Genomic DNA, 24,261 nt, shown 5'->3' with positions numbered 1-24,261 from the left:
GTATGGGGAACTGAGTTGCATTCTCATCCAATAACGGCAATATATATATATATATATATATATATATATATATATATATATATATATATATATATATATATATATATATATATATATATATATATATATATATGGTATGGCCTCGTACCTCACACCGGAGACCTTTGCCTTGGTGCTGCTGCCCCGGGCTGTGTTCGCTTCTTCTAATCTCGCTCCCGTAGTATAATGTATCGGAAAGATGAGAAGGGAAAAGCCGACTCGCGCTCGCCTCGCGCCCTGCGTGCGCGCCCCTCCGGTCCAACGGCTCGCACAGACGCCTCTCTTATTATTCGTTCCCTGTATTGCCCTTTTAAGTTTTCTTCTTGAATTACACTCGCTTATTGGAAATGAACTGTCAGCACAAGACGCGTACGTCTCCCTCAAAGGATGCAGCATTCCGAAAGCCGAAGATGGCTACGACCGGTTAGAAGTTGAATCCGCCATATGACAGCCTTTAGCATTATTAAAATCAAATCAAATCAGATCAAATCAAATTAAATCACTTTATTTCAGGAAATTTTCTGCGGGGACAGACTGAAGGCTACAACAGCCTGACGAGGCCCTTGCCCCTGTTCAGTTCATGCAGCGCTCACAACGTATACGATAGGGTGCGCATTATATGAAAATTGCGGTTTGCGCTGCAGCTGAACGAACACAGACACCAGTTTGGGGCCCCGTTTTAACTGGCTCCTCTCATATGTAATAAAATCCGGTAACTTGGATTTCCTGGTGAGGCCCAAGATTGGCGTGCTGGATGATTCTTAAAACTCAAACAAATAAAGACAAGGTAAAATATCGGGCTTTACGTGCCAAAACAACCACACATAATTTATGTAATACGCCGTATGCGGAAACTACACATGAATTTCAACCATATGGGGTTCTTTAAAGGGACACTAGAAAGAAAATAAATTCACATGAATCAGTATATTACAGCTGCAAAACAGCTGCATTACAGCTGCATTTCCCTAAGACGACTCGGAGGACAAAGCCATCTTGTTTTGTTTTTCCTCCGAAAGCTTTCCACACCTAACGTTCTTTAACACCGCCTCCAGGATCGGAGGCACTGCAAGCTTTCCGCACCTCACCTGGTTTTGCACTGCCTCCGTGATCGGCCCACCTTTCACCAAGCGACAATGTCGTGTGATGACGTCACCGCATAATGACGGTTTTTGGCATCGCCCCTATGTTGACGCCACCTACGGTCAGTTTTCACGTTTGATTTTCGCTCCAATTTTGAGGCTTTGGCCTTAAAATTGGAGGCGACCCTAATCCTCAACTTGCGTTCATGGACCTTGGTGTATTCCTTGGCTTCGCTTTGTATTTCGTCGCGCTGCCGACGCGGATCTCAGAGGCCACGTAGACAGAAGTGCGTGGTTCAGATCAGCTCCGCCAGGTGCCACCACCATCCCAGCTGCTCACAAGAAAACCGTCTGCTCTTTCAATGTACTCATTCAATTAGTTTTCATTAATCGTCCTGACAGTTAAATGGCCCTTACCATAAGTACACTTATGCGCAGATATAATATGTGTGCAGTGTAACTCTTAACTGTAACCAGAGCCATTGATGCGGTAAAAGAAAAAAAGAATGGAAGCATGCTGACCGATGTAACGTATGTAGCGAAACAGTGTTTTCCCAATGTAATTGCATGATTGGACTCTTCGGGCTTCTTGCTCTTAATAGCCATAATCCTCCCGCCACAACCACAGGCCGTGGTGTGTACACTGCGCAGTCTCAGGCGCGTGTGGCGTGTGCTTCGGACGCGTTCCGGGTGCCCGAGTTTTCGTTCTGGCGCTGAGCCGTGCTCCAGCAAGGGCTGTGGAAGCTAGTGCCATTCTTTCCGTTTCTTATAGAGCCACCTCTCTCTTTTCGATCCTCGTGTCCAAGTGAAAAAAAAAAAAGTTAGGTGTCACGGCCACCAAGGGCCAAAACTTCCGAAGACAAACTTTCTCCAGCTGGGGAAAATTGCGGGGGAAAAAAAGTAGGGACGCACTGGCCTACTCCTGTTTCGCCTCAGTATGTACCTAGTTTGGAGGAAAGTTGGAAGGTCAGAAGGAAGCCAGGTCCCCAAATATATACTTAATGGACAGCGAAAAAAAAAAAGCCAGGCAAAAAAAAACAAAAAAACAAGAACACGGGAAGTTGCATGTTCTTCTTCATTTCGTCTCTCTTAATTTTTTTTTTCGTGCTGTCCATTAAGTACGCAACCGTACCAACGTGCCAAGTTTTGCAACCCAAATATAGTTCACAGGACTGCGACGATATTTACTATACAGCAGCGAGTTGGGCATGTTCGTGCATCATAGTGTACGGCGTAAGTTAACGTTCTTTCTGTGCTGGTTCCTTCTCAAATTCTGGCGGTATTCGTCATCCTTCACTGCAACCGTGCCGTCTAATGCGATTTGTGGCAATGTTCAAACGTGACAGCTTCTGCAACCTGCATGTAGCTCCTGACGAGAAGGCTAGAATGAGTGAGTGAGTGAGTGAGTGAGTGAGTGAGTGAGTGAGTGAGTGAGTGAGTGAGTGAGTGAGTGAGTGAGTGAGTGAGTGAGTGAGTGAGTGAGTGAGTGAGTGAGTGAGTGAGTGAGTTAATAAACTTTTATTACAAGAACCGGCTGGCTTGTGGTCAGGATAGATAGCACAGGTAGTGGCCTCCCTGGCCTTCTGGATAGCCCATTTTTGGTGTTCTACCTGCGAACTAAACAGCGATACCCTCCGCCGCTCCCGGAGGGCCTCAGGAGAACTTGTTGATATGTTGGGACATTCCCATAACATATGCATGCATGAAGCCTTTTCTCTTTTGCCTAGTTTGTACTTGTTGTCCGGATATAAGTGTTAGCAGCTCCTGTGCAGGTACACAGGCTCGGGTAAGAGTTCGCAAGGAGGTTTAAAAAAAATAATTTTTTTAACCTCCTTGAGAGTTCGTTTGTAACTGTCGGTATTTCGCCGCGTGTTTTCTGTCTAGACTCGGGTGGGGTGCAGGGAAGTCGAGCCTTGCCTCTCTGTAGTGTTGTGTGTATTCTGTGCAGCTTGTAAGTCTATCATTGAGTGGTAGGTTGGTGGCGCCAGGGATGGTATAAAGTTTATTATAAGAAATGAGAAAACGCCGAATACGTGAAAAACAAGCAGGTATACTTAAAACGCACGAAAACAACCAGAAGCATATACACTGTAGTAGCAGCTCATAAGCTTTTGTTTAAGGCTCTGCTGACGTATCTTAGGAGTGTGGCCTGCAGCACATCAGCCCAGAAAGCTATACGAGCCCTCCTGCAATCCTTGAAGGCAACTGACTGAAGTGCTCATCTGTAGATACGCTGCGCTCTGCACGCACGTGTATTGTGAATGGCCCTCACGCCTTCTCTCTCCTTTTCCCCCTCAATTCTCTCCACTCGTGCAGGATAGCAAAACTGGAATAAGTCAACTTTCTCTTTAATGACGGACTTTCGAACGCTGTTTTTCCAGGCTCGACCAATCCCTTAGGCTATGTGGGATGCGTCTGAAGTCGTCGCAACGACCGGTACTCAGGTGCCGGTTCTCTGCTCTCAAAAGGTCGACCACGTGTCTTTCTCGTGGACGCTGGTGAAGTGCTTCACTGTCGTGTTTCTAGGGTGAGTGTGGCCTTCTACTTCTGACGCTTCGCTTAGCTACTGAGAGTAGTGAATGTAAGTGTACCCCCCCCCCCCACCCGCCGTAACAGAAACATCGCTCTATGGCGTGGTGTCTTTCCTTTCAGCCGCCTTAATGCTACTGTAAGAAAAGTGTCGTCCCAGCAAATCTCATCAGCGTAGCTTGATTTCACACTGACTCCTGCGAACATCGGCCGTGTCAGCGGCTTTCATGCTTATAGCAGGCCCGTAGCGGGGGGGGGGGGGGGGTGCTCCACCAAAAATAAATAATCAAAATCGGTGTTTTCTCAAATAGTCAAGGTTTTCAGCAAGTGCCCCCCCCCCCCCACCTCGGAAAAAATTCCTGGCTACGGGCCTGGCTTATAGGCATGAGGAAATTGTTCGCCTAGATGGTTTAGTACGACGTTGTTACGCACGTAGTACATGGAGTCCAATTGTAGTCTTTGGCTGTCCGGCTTTATTATGCGTACTGCGTTGCATGTACATGCTTGAACAAAAAGCATTATTGCGTTCTGATGCTGAATAACAATGGAATGAGATGCACGAAATACTGAGAAAGAAATACCTTACAACCACAACGTTGCGCGGCCTGGGCAGGATATAGTTTTTTTCGTGGCTCGCGTCAAGGTACTGTCGAAAAATAAAAATATCGAAGGGGGGGGGGGGGGTAACCGAATTAGGCTAAACGCGTCACAGCAGACACCAACGTATCTTGCCACATGCAGCTATGCGCAAGTAGAAGTGTGGAACGTTGAGTACGGCATTAGGATGAAGCGATTCATTCGAAGCGTTAGTACCGAAATAAAGAGTAAATTTTCTTTCAGTAAAGGTGTATGTCGTTCGATGTGACAGGTTTCCACTTTTTAAAAGCGGTGTTTTGCCACATTTTGTTACTGACATTGGTTTCCTAAATAGAAACTTGCAGGGTCGTAGCTAGAAATAAATTTGTGTGTGTAGGGGGGGGGGGAGGAGGGTTCAACTAACATTTATGTATGTTTGTGCGTGTATGTACATACATGCAAATTTGAAAATTAAACGGGGAAGGGATGTATACATACACGCACACATACCCTGCCTCCTGGCTATACCAATGTAAACTTGCGGAGTAAACGAAGTTATGTTGCCTCAAGGTATACGCAGGATGGACATGCACCATTGTTGACGATACGTGAAAAGCACTTGCCCGACGTTCACGAACCGTTTTACTTGAATCGCATGAAAGGCTAGGCTGCTATTGAATTGCTAAACGTTGGCACGATTACGTATTTCGAGCATGCGACGGCCGCCCACGGAAACGTCTTTTCTGCAGCGATTCGCAACAAGAGCGAGCACACTCGAAGGGTTCCTTTGCGCTTTCCCCGCAATTCGCCTTAGATGTACGTCCACGTAGGGCAAAGTTGACAGCGTAGCGCATTAGGAAACACGATGTCCGAGTACCGGGGTGTCCCGAGGGAAAACTGCCGGACCTACCTAGGCTCTCCTCGCACTTGCGTCCGTTCTTTTGACGAATGGGCTTTTTTTTTCGCGCACGTGCATGTCTTAGTAACACGATGCTTGCGATATGAGTGCACTGGAACCTCGTGAGGAACGGGAGGGAACGAGGCCAACTAATAAAATATTCATTTTCGGCGGCTAGTTTGGCGGTGTACCCACGTATACTTGTGTGCGCAGAACCTCGGACTGCAGCACGTGTCTTATGAACGCTTCTTTCGCAAAATTCCGTACATAAATTATGATTGTCTCTGTGGCTCTGACCGTGGCGGCGTTCTCCCAACTAGCATGGAAGTCACGGGTTGCATTTGCGCATTAAATATAGCCGCAGAATTTCATCTACGTGTGAATGTCGACGTGTGGTTGTCTTCGTGTACATTTTTCTTAACATACACCAGAATTCTCATTATTACCGCACATACGCTACAGCGTACTTTTCTGAAACCGCTTACGTAGGTTTTTAAACACGATTTTAAGAGGCCCAAATTACTGGCTGTATTTTATTCTAGACACATAGTGTACTGCTGGAGGAAACACTGCGCAAATAAACTTCAGATTTCGATCGCAGCAATGACTGATGTATTTATTTTGTGTGCCTCCTACCGTCTTTGACTTCCCCCCGCCGACGCAGGACCCTGTCACTGTCACAACCCCGTTAAAGGGAGGCAATCGCCGGGCAGATTGCAAGGGCAGACGTATCGGCTCCCCGAAACGCACCACGAAAGCACGGGCAATTTAAGAGTAGGTCCTTTTAGCGCTCCAGCGAACGCCGGTTGTAGTCTAAAGACCGAGTCAGAGCCAAGAGTCGATAACACGAAAAGTATATTCCCAAATAAAGCGGTACAAACATCACACATACATGCACAATTGGCTGGTGCAATCACTATACAACTCGGATGGTTTAAAAACAATCGGGAAACAGTCAATCAGTCGCGCTCAAATACAGTCACTCAAGAATATTCGAGAACACTTAAATTCCTTTCATATTCACCGGCTTTAGGGGTCCTTCCACGTAGACTGTAGCGCTGACCAGTCGTTCTCTTTCGGCCGTTGGTGATCACATGTCTTCTCTCGGTGACGCCGTCGTCAAAACTCCTCTTCAATTCTCGCACGGCGTCATCTCTCAGCACTTCTTACGAGACCGATTGACGGTACTACACCATAAAAGAATACTTCTCCTCTGGCCGACCGAACCACAATCTAATTTGTACAGGATTTCTTCCTTCACTGACTGCCGAACCACTGTCGCCGCACTTATATGGGTTGCTCCCGAGTTTACGAATCTTCGGCATGACTCATTTGCTCACAGCATATTTTAGCTTGAGAAAGAGCAAGAAAGTTCCCGGATGTTCGTCTCGCGGCGGTGGCTTCGCTCGACATGGAATCGTGTCCCGATTCTCGATATTTCCGGGCTTTGCACGAGCGCTTGATTCGAGCGTGCCGGCCGTCGGCGGGCGTTTTCTCCTGAGGGTGGTGAGGGGGGCGCGCTTTGGAGAAGCGACCATTGCTAGGGTCTGGTTTCGCGGCGCGGGCTGTGTTGTCGCCGTGATTTCGCGCTGTCGTTCGAAGGCGGCACTGCGCGCTTGGCTAAGCGCTAGTTTGTGAAAGTCACCCACATAGTCAACAGATGTTCGTATGGCTATGGCCTAATCACATTAAGCCGTAGTATCGAAGGTTAATCACGCCGCTGATATAATTATTCTCGTCTTTTCCGAGACAGGTTTGCATCGGGCAAGGCGCGCTTGGTGAAAGGCCGCGAGGTTCGCGCCCTCGACCTGCTGGCCTCGCACGTGTGCCTGTCAGCGCTGCTGTTCCTGAACCTGAGTCAGCTGCGGTTGCACACGCTCGACTGGCGCCTGGTGGGCGCGGTGCTACTCGGGAAAACAGCCCTGTTCGCCATCGTCGCAGCCGCAAGCGTGGCACTCTCCTCTTTCTCGCGGCGTCGCGGAAGAGGCCGGCTTGGCACCGCGGGCCTGCACGCCATCTTCGTGACTCAAGTGAACGACTTCGGTATCGCATATCCGCTAGGTACGTGTTCGTGGAGAGTAAAGTCCTAATAGGCAGTGACAGCCTGTTTTACATTAAACCCACGTGCGACGAGTACGCTTACTGCAGTGGATCTAAACGCAGTCCACGGATATGTCACGCACTTCATCACGAACTCGGTAAGGAACTTCACCTTGGACAGGTGACATTTAGAAATACCACCTCCATACAGCTGCATGCGTCCAAAGGAACACTCGTGCTACTCAGTGCACTTCTTCGACTCCCTGACGCACACCGAAGCGGTTTCGTGGAGGCAGCTATAAACAAACACATTTCCCAACCACACGCTATATCACTGCATGTACCCAACACAATACCAGCAACAATGCCCCGATTGCAATGCCCCGGCTACGCTCTGCGACACCCATTTTGGCTTGCCAGCTCAAAAGTGCCAACCCGCCAATCCCACACCCAACTGTAAAACAATGGGAAGCCTCGATGTGTATATAGCGTCAACTCCCGGGACCAGCTGGATCTGGTCGAGCAGCACGGCCGCGGCTCATGGGGTCTAGGACTGAGGGCTGCACCCACTCCAAGGGCTCGTCGAACGAATATGCAGTTTCGTTTAAGAGCGGAGAACTTTAGAGGCCCGGCTCGTCGTCTATCCATCTCATGTGACGTGATCACGCGCACAGTAAAGCACTCAATACAGGCCATAACAAGGTACCAACCTCTCCTTAAACACATTTAATAAAAAAAAGGCTAGCGATGCTCAAACGCGGGTTAAAATGAACGAACAGGGTCTAGAATATTATAATTAAGAGAAACAGCGAAGAAGTAATCTTATTAATTAACTTAAAATCGCTAAAAACGCCAGGCCTGCGCTGAAACCGCAGCACAGTCACAGCGAAAGCTGGAAGAGCAGCGTTTCTAGAGCCCGTCAAGCTCTCTTGGGGCTACAAAACAAGTACACTAGAAAGGTACCCACTACGCCATAAATCACAATTTTTATGAAGTTGGGAATCACCTACTAAGCCATTATTCGTCACTGTGCGGAGAAGCGAGGCACCAGCTACACGTCTGTAAGGCATTATGTGCACTTTGTTGACGCGACGACTGATGACGATGAAGAATTATGGCTCAGCCCTCTGTAATGGGTTGGAATCTCTAAATGGCCCACCAGTTATGTTTTTGCATTGGGTGACGCCCGGTCGCTATTTCCTCTCCCGTCATGCTGTATAACATACGTTGACGTGGGAGAGATACGGGGGGGGGGGAGAACTTTACTGAGACCCCGAGGAAATGGATCATGCGCTTATGGGCTTCTTTGGCAACCAATACAAGTGCACTTGCAAGGAACCCACTACGCTATAAATCATTGTAATTTTTGAGAAGTAGGACAGCAAGCACTGTGCCATTTTTCGTCATTCTACGGAGAGCGTTGGTACCTGCTAAACGCATATAAGGCATTATGCGCACTTTGTTGATGCTGTACCTGATGACGATGAAGAATTATGGCAGAACCCTTTGTAATGGGTTGGAAGCATTCAACAACCTATTCGTTGCGCAATTCGCATTGTGTGACGCCTGGTTACAGAATTCGCGTTGTGCGACGCTTGGTGGTTATTTTACTCTCCTACCACGCTATATTGCATATGCTAATGTGGTTCCTTGCCGACATGAAGCTTGTATAGGACCTTTTACAGCGAAAGCTGTTATGAGATCATTTCACCGGCCGTTTTTGGCGCCGTAGTTGTCCGCCGCTGCCGCCGCCGCCGGTGTCCGTAACCAGTATCGATCGAAATAAGAAAAAAAAGAAATAAGAAAAAAATTCCAGGATGGAACGAGGCTCGAACCTGGGCCCTCTGCGTGGGAGCCCAGTATTCAACCTCTGAGCCATGCCGGTGCTTGAAACTGCTTTGGAAAAAGGTCCTATACAGGCTTCATGTCGGGAAGGAACCACATTAGCATATGCAATATAGCGTGGTAGAAGAGTAAAATAAGCACCAAGCGTCGCACAACGCGAATTCTGTAACGAGGCGTCACACAATGCGAATTGCGCAACGAGTAGGTTGTGAAATGCTTCCAACCCATTACAAAGATCTCTGCCATAATTCTTCGTCGTCATCAGGCACAGCATCAACAAAGTGCGCATAATGACTTACATGCGTTTAGCAGGTACCACGGATCTCCGTAAAATGACGAAAAATGGCACAGTGCCTGCTGCCCTACATCTCAAAAATTAGAATGATTTAGAGCGTAGTGGGTTCCTCGCAAGTGCACTTGTATTGGTTGCCAAGGAAGCCTATAAGCGCAGATCCATTTCCTCGGGGTCTCAGTAAAATTACAATGCTTTATAGCGTAGTGGGTTCCTCGCAAGTGCACTTGGATTGGTTGGCGAGGAAGCCCATGAGCGCATGATCCATTGCTCGGGGTCTCAGTAAAGTTATTCGCCCCCCCCCCCGTCTCTCTCCCACGTCAACGTATGTTATACAGCATGAAGGGAGAGGGAAATAGCGAGCGGGCGTCACCCAATGCAAATTACATAACTGGTGGGCTGTTTAAAGCTTCCAACCCATTACAAATGGCTGAGCCATAATTCTTCATCGTCATCAGTCGTCGCGTCACGAAGTGCACATAATGCCTTACAGACGTGTAGCTGGTGCCTCGCTTCTCCGCAGAATGACGAATAATGGCTTAGTAGGTGCTTCCCAACTTCACAAAAATTGTTATTTATGGCATAGTGGGTACCTTTCTAGTCTAGTTGTATTGTAGCCCCAAGAGAGCTTAAAACGGGCTCTAGAAACGCCGCTCTTCCAGCTTTCACTGTGACTGTGCTGCGGTTTCAGCGCAGGCCTGGCGTTTTTTTTGCAAAGCTGTTTCAAGCACCGGCATGGCTCAGAGGTTGAATACTGGGCTCCCACGCAGAGGACCCAGGTTCGAACCTCGTTCCATCCTGGAATTTTTTTCTTATTTCGTTTTTTTTCTTATTTCGATCGATACTGGTTACGGTGAAATGATCTCATAACAGCTTTCGCTGTAAAACGTTTCCGAAACATGGCACTGACTCCGGTGGGACGCAAGAGAGCGCGCCACCGGCTTTGCCGAGCGAGCGAATGCCCCTAACCCTGCGGTGCCTCTGCGTCGGCGCTGCACCGGCGCGGCGATACGTCGCTTCGTGACTGCATTTGATGGGCTTAAACAACCTGAAGGAACTCGCTGCCGACGACGCGTATCTCAACTGCCGTAGCAAGCAGAAAGTCGATAAAGCGCAGCATAAAGTAGTGCACATGTTGCACACCGAGTTTGGGAATATGCCTAACAAGATTCTACTGGGGCGGGGGAACCCTACATGCTTACCTCCAACATTGGCGTCATTGACGCTTTGGTAAACCAAGCAGTAGGAACTCTACGAACGGGAATCGCTGGGTACCCGTCTGACGCTCTTCCTCAGGTTTCAAAGTGGTGGAGCTGCCATACTCATTTTCATAAATGTTTTCACTCACTCACTCACTCACTCACTCACTCACTCACTCACTCACTCACTCACTCACTCACTCACTCACTCACTCACTCACTCACTCACTCACTCACTCACTCACTCACTCACTCACTCACTCACTCACTCACTCACTCACTCACTCGCTCGCTCACTCACTCACTCACTCACTCACTCACTCACTCACTCACTCACTCACTCACTCACTCACTCACTCACTCACTCACTCACTCACTCACTCACTCACTCACTCTGGCATGTGGGGGACAGTTTGAGAGGCAGTGTTTACCCAGTTTACCTCGGCTGTACTTTATACATTATGCTTCTCATTTGCCTGTTTACAGAGAGCTCGTTGTTGTTATTCTGATTATATTTTGCACCGACTGATTATGCGTGAAAATGCGTGAGGGTTAACATTTTCCTGACTTTTTATTCACTATCGTTAGCAGTTAATGCTTCGAGTTACACGCAGTGCACGCTTTTTCTTAGGGGCGAAGCACCTTTTCCTTATAGTTCTTTAGCTTTCATTTGATGACTTTCATTTTGCTGACGTATTTCCGTGACGGAAATACGTCATGAAAGCCTTGGTTGACCCTGGCATAAAACACTTAAAAAAAACCGACTGCTCGCGCTGCACAACCGTTCACCGGTCACCCCGTATATATATGCACTGGATCTTGACCTGCAATGTAGTGGCGGTGGGAAATTTCTCTTGTGCGTAGTTGAACAACAAATATGCGCAACGTGCACGTTAACTAAAAGCGGACTGCGGATCTCTGCGTCCAATCTTTCTTCTGTCTCTCATTGACCATTAGCAGAGCTTTTGCTGTGGGAAACACCGGCGCACACTGCATGCTTGGCCCCTCCACTGGTTTCACGTTAGTGGAGCTGAGACATCCTTCCCTACATGCACCGCCCTTCCCCAATTTTTTCTGAGTATATTCAAGTAGTTTTTCTGCGTTTATGGAAACCCTATGTTATGAGAAAGGAGAGCAGGCTGAAGAGTTGACAATATTTGCAATTTTGCCGTCAGCGTCTTTCTTATAAAGTTCATTAGAAATCGCCTGTGATGTTGCACTCAGTGACAACTGCGACCGACTACAGGTAACAGTCAATTCTAAGGATTTTAAGGATACGCACTTCTGGAGGTCATCCATTCAAAAGGAAAGACGTACATTTTATGTGGTCGACCTCTATGGCAGCTTCTCAATCGATTATCTTTTATCCCGCTATCTATTTTGAGATATAGCTGGTCAAGCAATAGTTTTTTTCTCATTACCGGTTCTCCGTGTTACCCCTCTTTAGAGTTGCTTTTACGTTCTCAATACGATGGAACGTTGCCAACCAGCCCCATTTCAAGCACTGTACCTATCTGCCAATGGCTTTTAAGTGCGAAGCATTTCTTAGCGAACTTCTGCGACTTTTTTCGAAAAAGGAAGTATTAGCGTAAGCGCCTTGCTTATGTTCTATCTTCCGACCTGGGGATGCTCTTCGCAATGTTTCGTTGCTTGTCCTGTGCTTTCAGTTGAGTCGGTTTACGGCCGGAGTCATACAGACTTCGCCGGCTACCTGTACCTGATAGCACCGCTCTCCCTGGTGCTGCTCAACCCGATCGGATTCTTCATGGCCGAGCTACAAGGCCTTCGATCGCAGCAGCGCTACACCGAAGCCGCTGTCGACGCAACGCCGCAGAAGCCGTCGGTGGCCAGAGGCCTGTTCAAAGCAGCGGCCTGGGCGGTCTTAAGGTAACGTACGGGAGCTGATGCGTGCAGAAGAGGTCAAGACTCTTTTCTATATAACGCAATTCCGATGGTTAACGCGTGCGTCTGAGCATTAGGTTACCAGCAGGACGAGGGGAGCTAGAGCGTCACGCAAACGTGCATGCAGCCGTGCGTTGTCCGGAGCAGCCGGTATCGTTCTACGTGTTAGAGCTAGATTTTGGGAACACAGTATGTTGTATTTTGTCAGAATGTGGCAGCTTTAGCTGACTGTGTCGTCGACTGGGCTGTGATACACTGCGCCCTTGTGTGGCATAATTCACATTGTTTATGTTTGTTTTACATGATATATATGTTTCGCCTTTAAATGCATTTTCAGTTGAAATTTAGCGCCTGTCCGCGTCTTTTAGTCCTTACTCAAAACGTTTTGCGTTTAACGATGGTCAAGTATGCAGTACCAACTAGTTTAAACTCGCACGTTGTTTAGAAGAAGAAGACGCTTCACCATGATTGTTGCATTTCAAGGCCACGTGCTCCTGAGACTCTATATATAGACTAGCGTCTTTGACCTTGCACCAGCCCAAGCTTTATTGTCGTTTAACATATCACAACGTAGTACCTATTCACGACCGAACGAAATGTGAACAAGAATAAACGAAAAAAAAAAAAAACAGCGCCTCTTTGGCCGAATCACTCGAAGGTGAGGGGATGAAAAATTCGTGAACACGGGTTGTCTCTGGGGCCGACGTTTCGGCAAGCGGTCTTGTCTTCTTCAAGGCTGGAACTTCAAGAAGGAGAACAGGTTAAAGAAGGCTGCAACTCACATTGCAGCCTTAAAGAAGACAAGTACGCTTGTCGCAACGTCGGCTCCAGCTACAACCCGTCTTCACGAATCTTTCATTTCTAGCTGCCATCTTCTCCTGAACTTGGGCCTTTTTTTTTGAAAATGAGGCATGTTATGGTCGCGTAACCAGAGACTTTATTTAAAGTGATCGTGCTAAGCTACCATCCGGCTTAGTTTAGCGGTTAAGGTGTTACGCTACTGAGCACGAGGACACGGGTTCGGTTCCCGGTCACGGCGGCCCAATTTCGATGGGAGGTGAAGTCCAAACACACGACGAGCGCTAAATCACGCGGAATAGACGGCTTCGCTTTACTAATAAAACAAGTGCACATTACACGCGTGCCATATGTATAAAACAAGCCGTAGGCAAAAAGTGTGTCATACGGATTTCCGGTGTTCCATCACAGCATTTCAATTTTACTGGCGCGCTTTCAGTATACGTACTACTGGCTTTGATGTTGCTCTGGTATGACGTCATAACTTGTTATAGAGAGGTACGTTTATATGTATACTTAAAGGAAGAAAGATGCAATCTCTACGGAGGCGGTAAGAATGTTCCTTACACATTCCCATCCCCATCTTCACCCCCCTCCCCCTAAAAAAAAAGCATCAAATTGATTTGGGCGAGTCGTATACTTCAGTATACTTATCGTGTTGCTGGACGAGGTTTTATCAGCTAACGGACATATTCTAGCGCCGAAACACACCCACAAAGTCTTCAGTCTTTTCTCTATTTTTCTTTGTGGGCGTCTCAGCGCTTCAAAATGCGAGTTGCATAAATCGGTTCATCTTGACTATAACTCGGAGCAGTGCGAAGAAAACGAGCACAGGAATCGAAAAAGAACGATCGAAAAACGCAGACAGGACGAGCACTGCACTTAAAAAAAAAAAAAGAAGTTAGCGCAGCTTGCACTAAGCTGCGCAAGGCTGGGTCACAGCAGAGCTGGTGCTCAGGTTTCAGCCTCTCTCGTTAACTATCTGTACAGAATACTTGCGAGGTGATGGAGCGTGAGCCGGTTCATGATGATAACAATTTTCTATCTACGACACACTGCAAACCTCAACCATAACAGCTCTGCCGTAAAATAGCGCTTCTATTGTGCGACACGCCGTGGAAGGGGTTTTCCATATTAATTAGCGCCCGCAGTTTCGTAACACGCGGTTAAGTCCAACTACACGAGCACTCTTGCATTTTAACCTGACCGAGACGCGGCCGTTGTGACGGGCCGGAATCGAATTCGCAACCTCGATCTCGGTAGCTGAAACGCAACTGGCCTACCGCCACAGTTCGTTAATCCATTATTCTGCCGTTTCTCTTGAATACGTCGCCACCCATTTCGAAGTTGACGTCGACGGGCAAAGCAAAACGACCCACGTACGTGGTGTACTTTTTTTGTCATCCGCACGGGTCTCTTTCTTCGTGTCTCATGTGAGTCTGGATATTGAATTTAAAGGAACAATGGCAAGAAAGGCGAACAAGCTTTTATTTTATCTTGTACGGAGATCAGCACGAGGTTTTGGGGTGTCCACGTTGATTAGTCGTAGGCAGCGGAACCCTACACCATACGAGCTCTTGCTGACAATGGGGAATTAGCTAGAGCGTCTGACCTTCTGTTCATCATTGCGATCGTATTGTGTAGCTATATTTATTTATTTATTTATTTATTTATTTATTTATTTACATTTCCCTCAGTCATAAAGGCGTTACAGAGGGGGATGGGTAATATGACAAAAAATGCAGCGAAAATAGAGCGTAAAAATACAACAAAAATGAGAATACGTGTTCAAACAATAATAAGTTATTAGAGGCGCAAGATATAATCGGTTAGTGCAGTCTTGAAAGATGACGCGTCCTCACTGCAGGCGAGGGAGGGGGGAAGGCGGTTCCACTCGGCACTGGTCTTTGGCAGAAAGGATCCGGAAAAAAAACAACAACAAGAAAACATTAGTGTGGCAGAAAGAAATGAAAAGCTTATGCTGATCAAGACGTGACGACATGTATGAAGGTTCTGAGATGAGTTCTCTTTATGCGAATTATTTTGGTAACAGTTTTTTTCATTTTAGAGTTATCTGCTGTTGGCTAGCGGAACTGAAGCCTCCCGGTCTGAGTTCGCGCACGTCACACGACGTCACTGCGCGGCAGAAGATTGGCTATGTGAAAATCGTTGAAGGGAGCCGGAATTTGGAGAATGAAATTTTGTACCATCGAAAGGCAGCATTAGTGAAAAAAAAGTAAAAAAATTCGGCAGATCCCACGTACCGTGGGAGTCGATGTTATGCGAAGCATGCGGCGGGTAGGTGACTGTGGCGTAACTTTTTTTACTGAGCGACACGTTACAAAATGACGCTAAAGATTTGTATAAATTTTATACGAACACATAAATATGTTGAAGAGCCGCATATGTGTTATATATCCAGTTGTTTACGGGTGGGTAACGCTGCCAATGGCACCGTGGGTATTACCAGCACCAGAAGCGGTAAGGTGATATGTAGTGCTTGTACGTGTCCCGAGAACGCACGCACGTTTCACGAACCCGTGTGCATGTGAGCAAGAAGTTCTTCACAGTTCTTGAACAAGGGCATCATCACCGTGATCAGTGAGCACCAGCAGCTCGTCACGACTTGTTATCGGATCCGGTCGTGATCACGGAGACGAGGGGTTCATGTGTAGCAAAGTATGAGGTATAGTACAGCTGTTGGAAATCGTGGATACCTCGGTCACTTCGTCGACAAATTGCCTGTCGATAGAGCCGGCGACATGTCGGAACCTTAAGCCACCCTTCGCGTTGGTGAGGTACAGGCCGTCGAGGCTGGTAGGCCTGGATAGTGCTACGTAGACCAACATCAGTGGATGGTGTTTGTCCTATTCGTAGACTACCTGGGCGTATGTGCTCTACGTAGCCTAGTCTACAAAGCAGCTGTCAATCAATCTGGCATCATCCTCGGTCAGCATGAGGCCATCGCCCAGCCTCGTGAGAAATGAAGAGGACACTGCGTCGTTCCGGTGGACGAAGTGCACTGTATGGTGCGTTGATGTGGATATCATATGTAACTTTCGTTAATGTATTCCTCCGGCATCCAGCAATGCTTCAATATAGCTTGCTGAATCATAGGAACACAAACGTAATGTTTATGAGACTGCTATAAAAGCGGAGCCAACACTGGAACTACAGACCTTAATCTGATATGACGCCTGTATCGTAGGAGTACACATCGTAGGAGCATCATGTAGTGTTTAGTGCTTTCTTGTAAAATTAGATAGCCAGCACGACAACCACAATTGACGTTGCACCTATTTACGCCTGCGTAGGCTTTTTTTCCAAACCAGTTTATAGACCTGCCGTGGCTCAGTGGTAGAATACCTGATTGCCACGCAGAATGCATGGGTTCGATTCCTGCTGGGATCCTAATTTTCATTCTTTCCATTCTATGAGTCAACGCTGCCGATGTTGGTTTTCCTTAACGCTCTAGCATTTAAGTAGTTACCAATGTCTGCTCTCGCCATTTTTGGGTAGATATAAACTGTCAATCACCTGTGGCGCATACCCGTACACCGCGGCCCGTGGTAAACGGGTATGTGCCACACGTGTCTAGTGGAAAGGGTTTGACAACGTACGCGACAGGATTTTAACGTTATTCATGTCATGACCCGCAATCATATTGGTCAAATCCTCTTACCCTCCCATGCAAATTTTGGTCTACACCAAGTTAAGGAGGCCATCATGAGAGCACGCAGACGTAGGCGGCTAGATAGATAGATAGATACGTAGATAGAAACGCTCAAAGTGCCAGAGGTTCGCTAAGAAATGCTTCGCATTTAAAAATGAAGCACTAGAGTGTACCAGCTCCCGGTGCTATACGCCGGAAAAATATACCCCAAGTCTCGAACATTGATATTCATTGACGATTGCGTAAACTGTGGTAAGTTATCTCGTCATGAAAAACACCCGTTTGAACGTCTTAATAGGTGAAGTAAAGAATTTGATATAGTGACACAGGTTTATGTTAGTGCTCCCTTGGCAACAGCTAACCTTCATTGGAACAAACCCATACGTTGCATTTCCCCTTGAACACCAGGCAAATAACTGCGCCAAGAGTTACACTGAAAATTCAGGGCTATAATATGTAATAAGTCAACGATATTTCTGAGCAACTACCGAGCAGCGATAACAGCGAAGAATTGTTCTAAGATCTCATGTGAAATACGCGCACGCGCGCTGCCGCACACACACACACCACACACACACACACACACACACACACACACACACACGAGCGCGCGTGCATACATACATACATACATACATACATACATACATACATACATACATACATACATACATACATACATACATACATACATACTATGTACCATTTACGAAAGCTGAAGCGCGAACAGGGAACTACTAACAAGAGGGCCTGTTAACAGTATTAATGCGATAGCGTGATAGAGCTCGTTTCGCCCAAATTCCGGCGTCGGCGTCGGTGTCATTCGTTGTGAGCGAAAAATCATCTTGTCCGTGACCGAAAAATCGAGAAAGATGCAAATAAAATAGATAATAAAATGTTTCGGTGCGAGTGAGAATCGAAACCAGGCCGTCTGCGTGGCAAGCAGGTGCTCTACCACAGACACGCTATTGTTTGAAACTGCTTCGAATAAAAAAAAACACCATATGAATGTCATGTAGTGGAAGGAGTATCGTTAACGCATATAATATTGCGTGGCAGAAGCGTAGAATCGCGCCAGGCGTCAAAACATGGAAAATGCGCAACGAGTGGGTGTTCTAAAGGCCCACCCATTACAAAGCGCTCAGACATACTTAATAATCATCAGCTGCAAGTGAGCAGCTGCGTTGGTTCGCGTGTTGCCTTACGGACGCGTAGTGGGCCCTTCGCTGATTCGCAAGAGGAAGAATTACGGCCTAGTGGGCACTTAACAACTGCACTTGCAGTAGTCATTCTATCAGAGTTTGAAACGGCAAATGTTAGGCGCACAGTTGTTCATTTCCTTAAGGCACGGTTGAGGCATGCACCGAGAACCGAAGCTAGGCTAGTAATTGAGAAGGCGATGCGCACGGGGCCAATAGCGCTATCGCGTTCTACTCTTGAAGGCGACGCTCAAGCGTCCTCCAAGTTTTATACATAAAAATGCGAAGTGCAACTGCTCCAGCAGGTGTATAAGCATGGAGTAGTCTAATTATACGTTTCGGAGCCTTAATTAAGGCTCTGTTTTACATGCAGCCGAACCTAGAATCCGAATGATGCATATTAAAGTAGTTTCGCAATTGACCACTTTTGAAGTTATATGTACATGCGCAGATAGATAAAAAATGCACAAAACATGCTTTGTACGTAACCTAGTAGAAGCTAAATTTGTTATTTAGGTTCGTATCACTGCCCAACGATAGCTTAGCACACTTCCCGTCGTTCCATTGTCACATGCACTGGTCAAGTAATGAAACCATTTAACGCACTCGTTAGCAAAGAGCATTGAATCAAAGATAGAAAATTCTCATGACTTTAGCCGTTAAGGTTTATAAATATCCACTTGGGAAGTACTGCAAGATAAAGGAAAGAAAAGAGAAAACAGCTGATACAATGTCGTGAACCAGCTAGCCACATACACTCTAAATATACGTTCGCCTAATCCACTTTAATTAGTTTGCACACCGAGAACTTTTTTCCTCAGTTATTTTAATTCCTCTCTTTTTTGTTCTTTGCAACCACGTCCTGCTCATTTTCTATGCCGTGTTCTTTCTTTCGGTCGTACCATCTGTTGCTTGTCTAATGCAAAAGATGCCGCTTGCTGCGTTCTTACACAGGACAATGCTATAACATCTCTCGCTGCCTCTTGAAACGAAAGATATGGTAATTTTCACACACGAAAACAAATGAGGGAAAGCTCCAAACAAGCTGTGAGCGTCTTTTCATCCCACGAAGCTGCTCTTTGAGAAGCGCACTCGAGCACTCGAGAGCCCGCGGTGCGTACAGCCGTAAAATGTTACCCCAATTATCGTTTCTTGTTCAAGAGCAGTGTACCGTCCAGGGCCGCGCATACCGAGTGCGAGAATGCGAACATTAATGTGCAGCCTGCTACACGCCACGGAACACAAAAGGGCAGCGACACAACACTAGACAAAGGAACCGGCCGTGCGGAAAGTTTTTAACATCGGGGCGGCGCCCGAGTAGCCTAGCACCGTATTTCTTTTGTTCTCGCATTTTATCTTTCCATTGTGCACCTCCTCTCTCGGGCCACATTCACGATACTGCATCTTCATAACTTCGGGGAGAGGCAAGGTTTTGTAAGATCTATCTATCTATCTATCTATCTATCTATCTATCTATCTATCTATCTATCTATCTATCTATCTATCTATCTATCTATCTATCTATCTATCTATCTATCTATCTATCTATCTATCTATCTATCTATCTATCTATCTATCTATCTATCTATCTATCTATCTATCTATCTATCTATCTATCTATCTATCTATCTATCTATCTATCTATCTATCTATCTATCTATCTATCTATCTATCTATCTATCTATCTATCTATCTATCTATCTATCTATCTATCTATCTATCTATCTATCTATCTATCTATCTATCTATCTATCTATCTATCTATCTATCTATCTATCTATCTATCTATCTATCTATCTATCTATCTATCTATCTATTGTCGCTTAAAACAGAAATTGCTCTTTTTAGGCTTTTTCTATATATTACCAACAAAGTATACTATACAACGATGTATAACCCATATTTTTACTTGGACCCCTACATCGCGAAAACGAAGCCGCAATATGAGCCAGAACGCTACTTTTTCCAACGACCTTGTCACAATTTTGTCACAGCGCTTCTGGTTCATTCGTTGCCCGCGTAACTTTATCATTTATTACATGAACTTATGAAGTCGTATCCCGCATATTTAATAGAGACGAGCAGCTAGCTCTCAGACATAGCCAAAGACAGGACGAAAGTCACTTCGCTCGCTGCAGCGACAGCATTTCCTAAAGGAGATAGCTGCTAGCCTTATATTCCGTATAAAATTCCATTTTGTTGCTATAGCAATAATTGATTCGCCCTGGCGGCGAAACTGCGACTTTGATGTTCTCATAGACATGAAGAATATTATACATTCCTGATACTTTCCTTGTTTCAGAAGATTTAAAGCAGTCTAAGGCAAACTCATGTCCAGAGGATCGCAATTTCTGCGCCCGTTTTAGGACATTCGTAAAGCGGGCACCCTATAAGGTTTCGAGAGTATTTCGTAAATTGCGCGTTATTCACGTAATAACGATACGGAAATCCACCCGTATTCATAGAACTGCCTGCATACAGAACGCCTTCTTTGGAGCATACTGCGGCCACTCGCCCATCTATACATTTCCGCGCGTTCCCTGGCGAAAAGCGGAGTCCGTGGTATACGATACTTTTTTTCCAGATAGCGTTGCGCATCAAACGACGCCACCGTTTCCTATCTTCCCGTCTCACGTGTCCGATTCTCTACAACCTATTCCGGCTTCAGAGCGCGTGGCCAATCACTACACCCATCTTCTCTTCTTTTTTTGTCCTTTATTCTTCACTTCGACCCGCTCTTCACATACTGTTCCTTCAACGTAAACACGCGTGTCCATCTAAAGTTACATCGCTTTGCGGCCGTATTACTTTCCACATTGTTTGCCCAAGTTCTTCCGCAGCGTACCCTATCTTCCAACCATGTCTACCTTTTTACCTCTCCGCTTTCGCTTCGTTTTCATTTGTTTCGCTTGCGTGTTGACCCCGGATGTGCGTACTGTTTCCTGCGCGCCCACTCTGTGATCCCACTACGTTGTTTTTTCCCCGGCAGCAACCCGATAGTTGTTCGTCCATCGCGCCGAGGGACGCGTAATAAAAGAGACGATGTTTGCAGCTCCGAGAAAAACTTGGACCTTCCTGAGAAAGTGCGAGGCTGTGAAACGAGAATAGCATAGAAAGAAAAGCTTTAGAAGAACGCGGCACCGTGTATACTGACGGCATGATGGTGACAATGCGTAAATCGCCTTTTTTTTATCCGCCGTATAGACAAACACGAAGGAAAAAGGTGATGAAGGAAGCGACGGAAGCGTTTGGCGGTGGTTGGTGCGAATGTCTGCCGGAACGTGACTATGGATTTGTAAGAAAGGACATGCGGAGGATGTTACGCCTATCTGGTGCCGGTAACCGGATCGACGAAGAGATCAAAGGCGATTGTCTGAGGGAGCATACAAGAAACGAGATACGGTGACGTGGGTCAACCGAGAGCTTTCTCTATAGGATAAGGGACTCGTCCTGACGATCACAGTGGTTAGAACTTGCCAATATACGTTATGAGCCAACGAAGAACAGTCACTCGCGAGAACTCTGATTGTTGAAGGAAGAAAAGAAGGGAACGGAAAGGTAGAAGGTAGGAAGGTTATCCGGAAAAAAAGCGTATTGTTAGCTACCCTACACTGGGGGATTGGGAAAGGGGAACAGATAATTGAGACAGAGGGAGAAGGAAGCGTGTGGGTAGAGTTGGCGAAGGCACGGGCGCACCTCATTCGTGCACTGCGCTAGAATCGACGTGCATGATAACATCGAAACTGAAAAATCAGCCTTCGAGGTAAGTGATTGATACGTGCAACAGGTAATGTTCGGGCTACCCCTTATGTTTAATGGGCGGGCGTAAGTTATCGCGTTCAAGTTTGTATTCAAACATATCCAGTGGAAGGGCCTCGCGCTCGTACTTCGTGCCTTCCTTGAAGGCCGTGCATGAATTCTATGGTACGGCTTACAAGAGTGATACACCCTAGGAAAAAAAAAGCAATTTGACTCTTCTTTGTGAGTCCTGACTTACTACGTATATGACTCTCCTTAATAAGACACGTGAACTCCCTTAAGAGATAATTATGAATTAAAAAAATCTCGTCGGAGAGTTGTGGAACCCGAATGAAGGTTAACGTGTCTCTTTAAATAGAGTAATATACGTCGCCAGTCACGACGCACCGAAAAGAGTAGCACATAACCTTTCGTTTTTCTTAGAGCGACAATGGTGGTGGCATAAACACGTGTATTTAGAAGTGAATTATAGTGGCCTCCGATCGTGGATTGAACGCAATCTCCCAAGTGAGGGAATAATTTAGTCCCAAGACCAAAGGTCGGGAGAGAAGCTCGCTCAAACAGGGATCGCGAACCCGTCAACAGATGCGATTCTGGCTGACAGATTAAACCAATCCTCGAAGAACGTACCTCCTTCGAATGCGTTTAGTGGGCAGTGCGTAACGTTTCCGAGTTCAAACGAATATAGAGCGTTCTTGGAACTATTGGCAGCGCGAATAAGAAGACACGTTCAAATGAGATGGTACGTATATGAGGTAAGCGTAAAACATCGGGAACGAAGAAATAAAAATAATACCAGTGCAATTCAATTCATTTCTGAAGCACTGGCGCTAATAACAGTACTTCAGAATCGAAGCCCTTTGAAGAAGAAAGATAGAAATTAGCCTGCGGTGAGTTCGTCTACGAGTCCAACTCACGCGGAACGTTGCGGAAAAAGGGCGACAGCACCGCCAATACAATCATGAACACGAGAGTAGGCCCACCGTGCCTAAATGCGTAACAGCCCGGAAGAAGTGGCCGAGGCGGTGCACCCTTCCGCTTTTTAAGTACACCGCCGCAATATACACAAGAAGAAGGTATCTTTGTCGACGACTCAACACGAAAGAATTCACTCAACGCACTAAAGTGCTCGGGCGGGTGAAACATCGGCATTGTACAAGACCCCAAGCACCAATTTCACAAAGCTTTCGGTCTGTAAGTGTTCTTCAGTGCCATTGGCCAATCGTCTTCGCTAGTGATGCGCTCATCTTCAGGATTGGCTGAAACTTCATCTTAAGAACAATCTCAGTACTTTATGAATGCGCGTGCCTTCAGGAGCGCCTTCGGCGCAATGGAATGCACGAGTGGCTCGACAGAACCTCGATGTATTTTCGCAATACGCCGTCGCCGATAGCGGTTCTTCAATCGATGAACAGGTCATTGATCATTTCGCTAAGGAAAGCTTTTGAGTGCTTAGATGATTGATTTCGTTCACGTAGCTGCAGTTAGGAACGCAAGCAACACCACGACTGTATAAACATACTAAGTGATTCCTTTGTGGGCGCTCTGCTACTTTTGAGCCTAGCGCAACGAAACATTCTCTTAGACTCACTTCAACTGACGCTCTTTCTGCATCAGCTGCCAGAGTATGGCCGTTTCGTCATACACGCCAGTTCTTTTGTACTGTCGAAACGAAGCATCTCAAGTTACAAAGGAATCTTGCCAGGCCTTACGTGTTGTTTCCATGGACACGATGAACTGCCGTGGTCGTACGCCCTCTTGTTCCAGTGCATCTCGATGAGGCTCACGAGTGATCCGCTATGTTCTTTCTGAAGAAAAAATGAAATCTCGTGAACTGTTTGAAAAAAGAAAGTAGGATTCGTTACAGTTCGTCGCATAGACAAACAAGAGTACCCTAGGCAAGTTATTAGGTACTGTAGGATGGCCTACATATTTATTGCATTGATTTTTATTATTGACAACAGTCGATATATTCCGCTTAGCATTCAGATGAGTGTGCGTGTGCGTGTGTGTGTGTGTGCAAGTGCATGTGCGTCTGTGCGTGTTTGCGCTTCAGGCACAGAAGACACGAGACGGCGATAAAATGGGCTATATAAGCAAGAGGAGTTCAGACTACTGATGAGGGATAAAAAAAAACAAACAAAGAGTTAAGATACTTATCGAGCCCAGTTGTTACCAGGTATACTTCTCAAACAGAAAGGGGTTTGTTCGTGGGATTAAAACAGCTAGGCAACATCATTTTTTCGTGTAAACTTAAAAGAACTGTGCTTCGTGTCATCTTTATCGCCGTTATTCATTTATTGCTTTTTAGTTATACCTCCGAGGACTATGCCACAAGTAGTATGAAAGGAACGGAAATGATCATGGCAAGAAAGCGTGTTTCTATGCTTTAGACCAGTGTTTCTCAAATGGGGGTCCACGAAGCCACTT

The 24,261-nt window shown here is 46.4% G+C and overlaps 1 protein-coding gene across 1 annotated transcript in view; it reads left to right on the top strand.

The window, feature by feature from the left end:
- LOC119385785 (integral membrane protein GPR155-like) overlaps positions 1–24,261 on the top strand; it is a 130,483-nt gene that overhangs the window by 33,025 nt on the left and 73,197 nt on the right. Inside the window, exons 3-5 of the mRNA XM_037653169.2 lie at positions 6,878–7,185; positions 12,168–12,387; positions 13,695–13,698. Of these exons, the coding sequence (XP_037509097.2) occupies positions 6,878–7,185; positions 12,168–12,387; positions 13,695–13,698 (532 nt within the window). The remainder of the gene's footprint in view (positions 1–6,877; positions 7,186–12,167; positions 12,388–13,694; positions 13,699–24,261) is intronic.

The sequence above is a fragment of the Rhipicephalus sanguineus genome, chromosome 3 (assembly GCF_013339695.2).
Source record: "Rhipicephalus sanguineus isolate Rsan-2018 chromosome 3, BIME_Rsan_1.4, whole genome shotgun sequence".
Lineage (NCBI taxonomy): Eukaryota > Metazoa > Arthropoda > Arachnida > Ixodida > Ixodidae > Rhipicephalus > Rhipicephalus sanguineus.
Note: the sequence above shows the minus strand (reverse complement) of the source record. Positions and strands in the feature narration are given on the sequence as shown.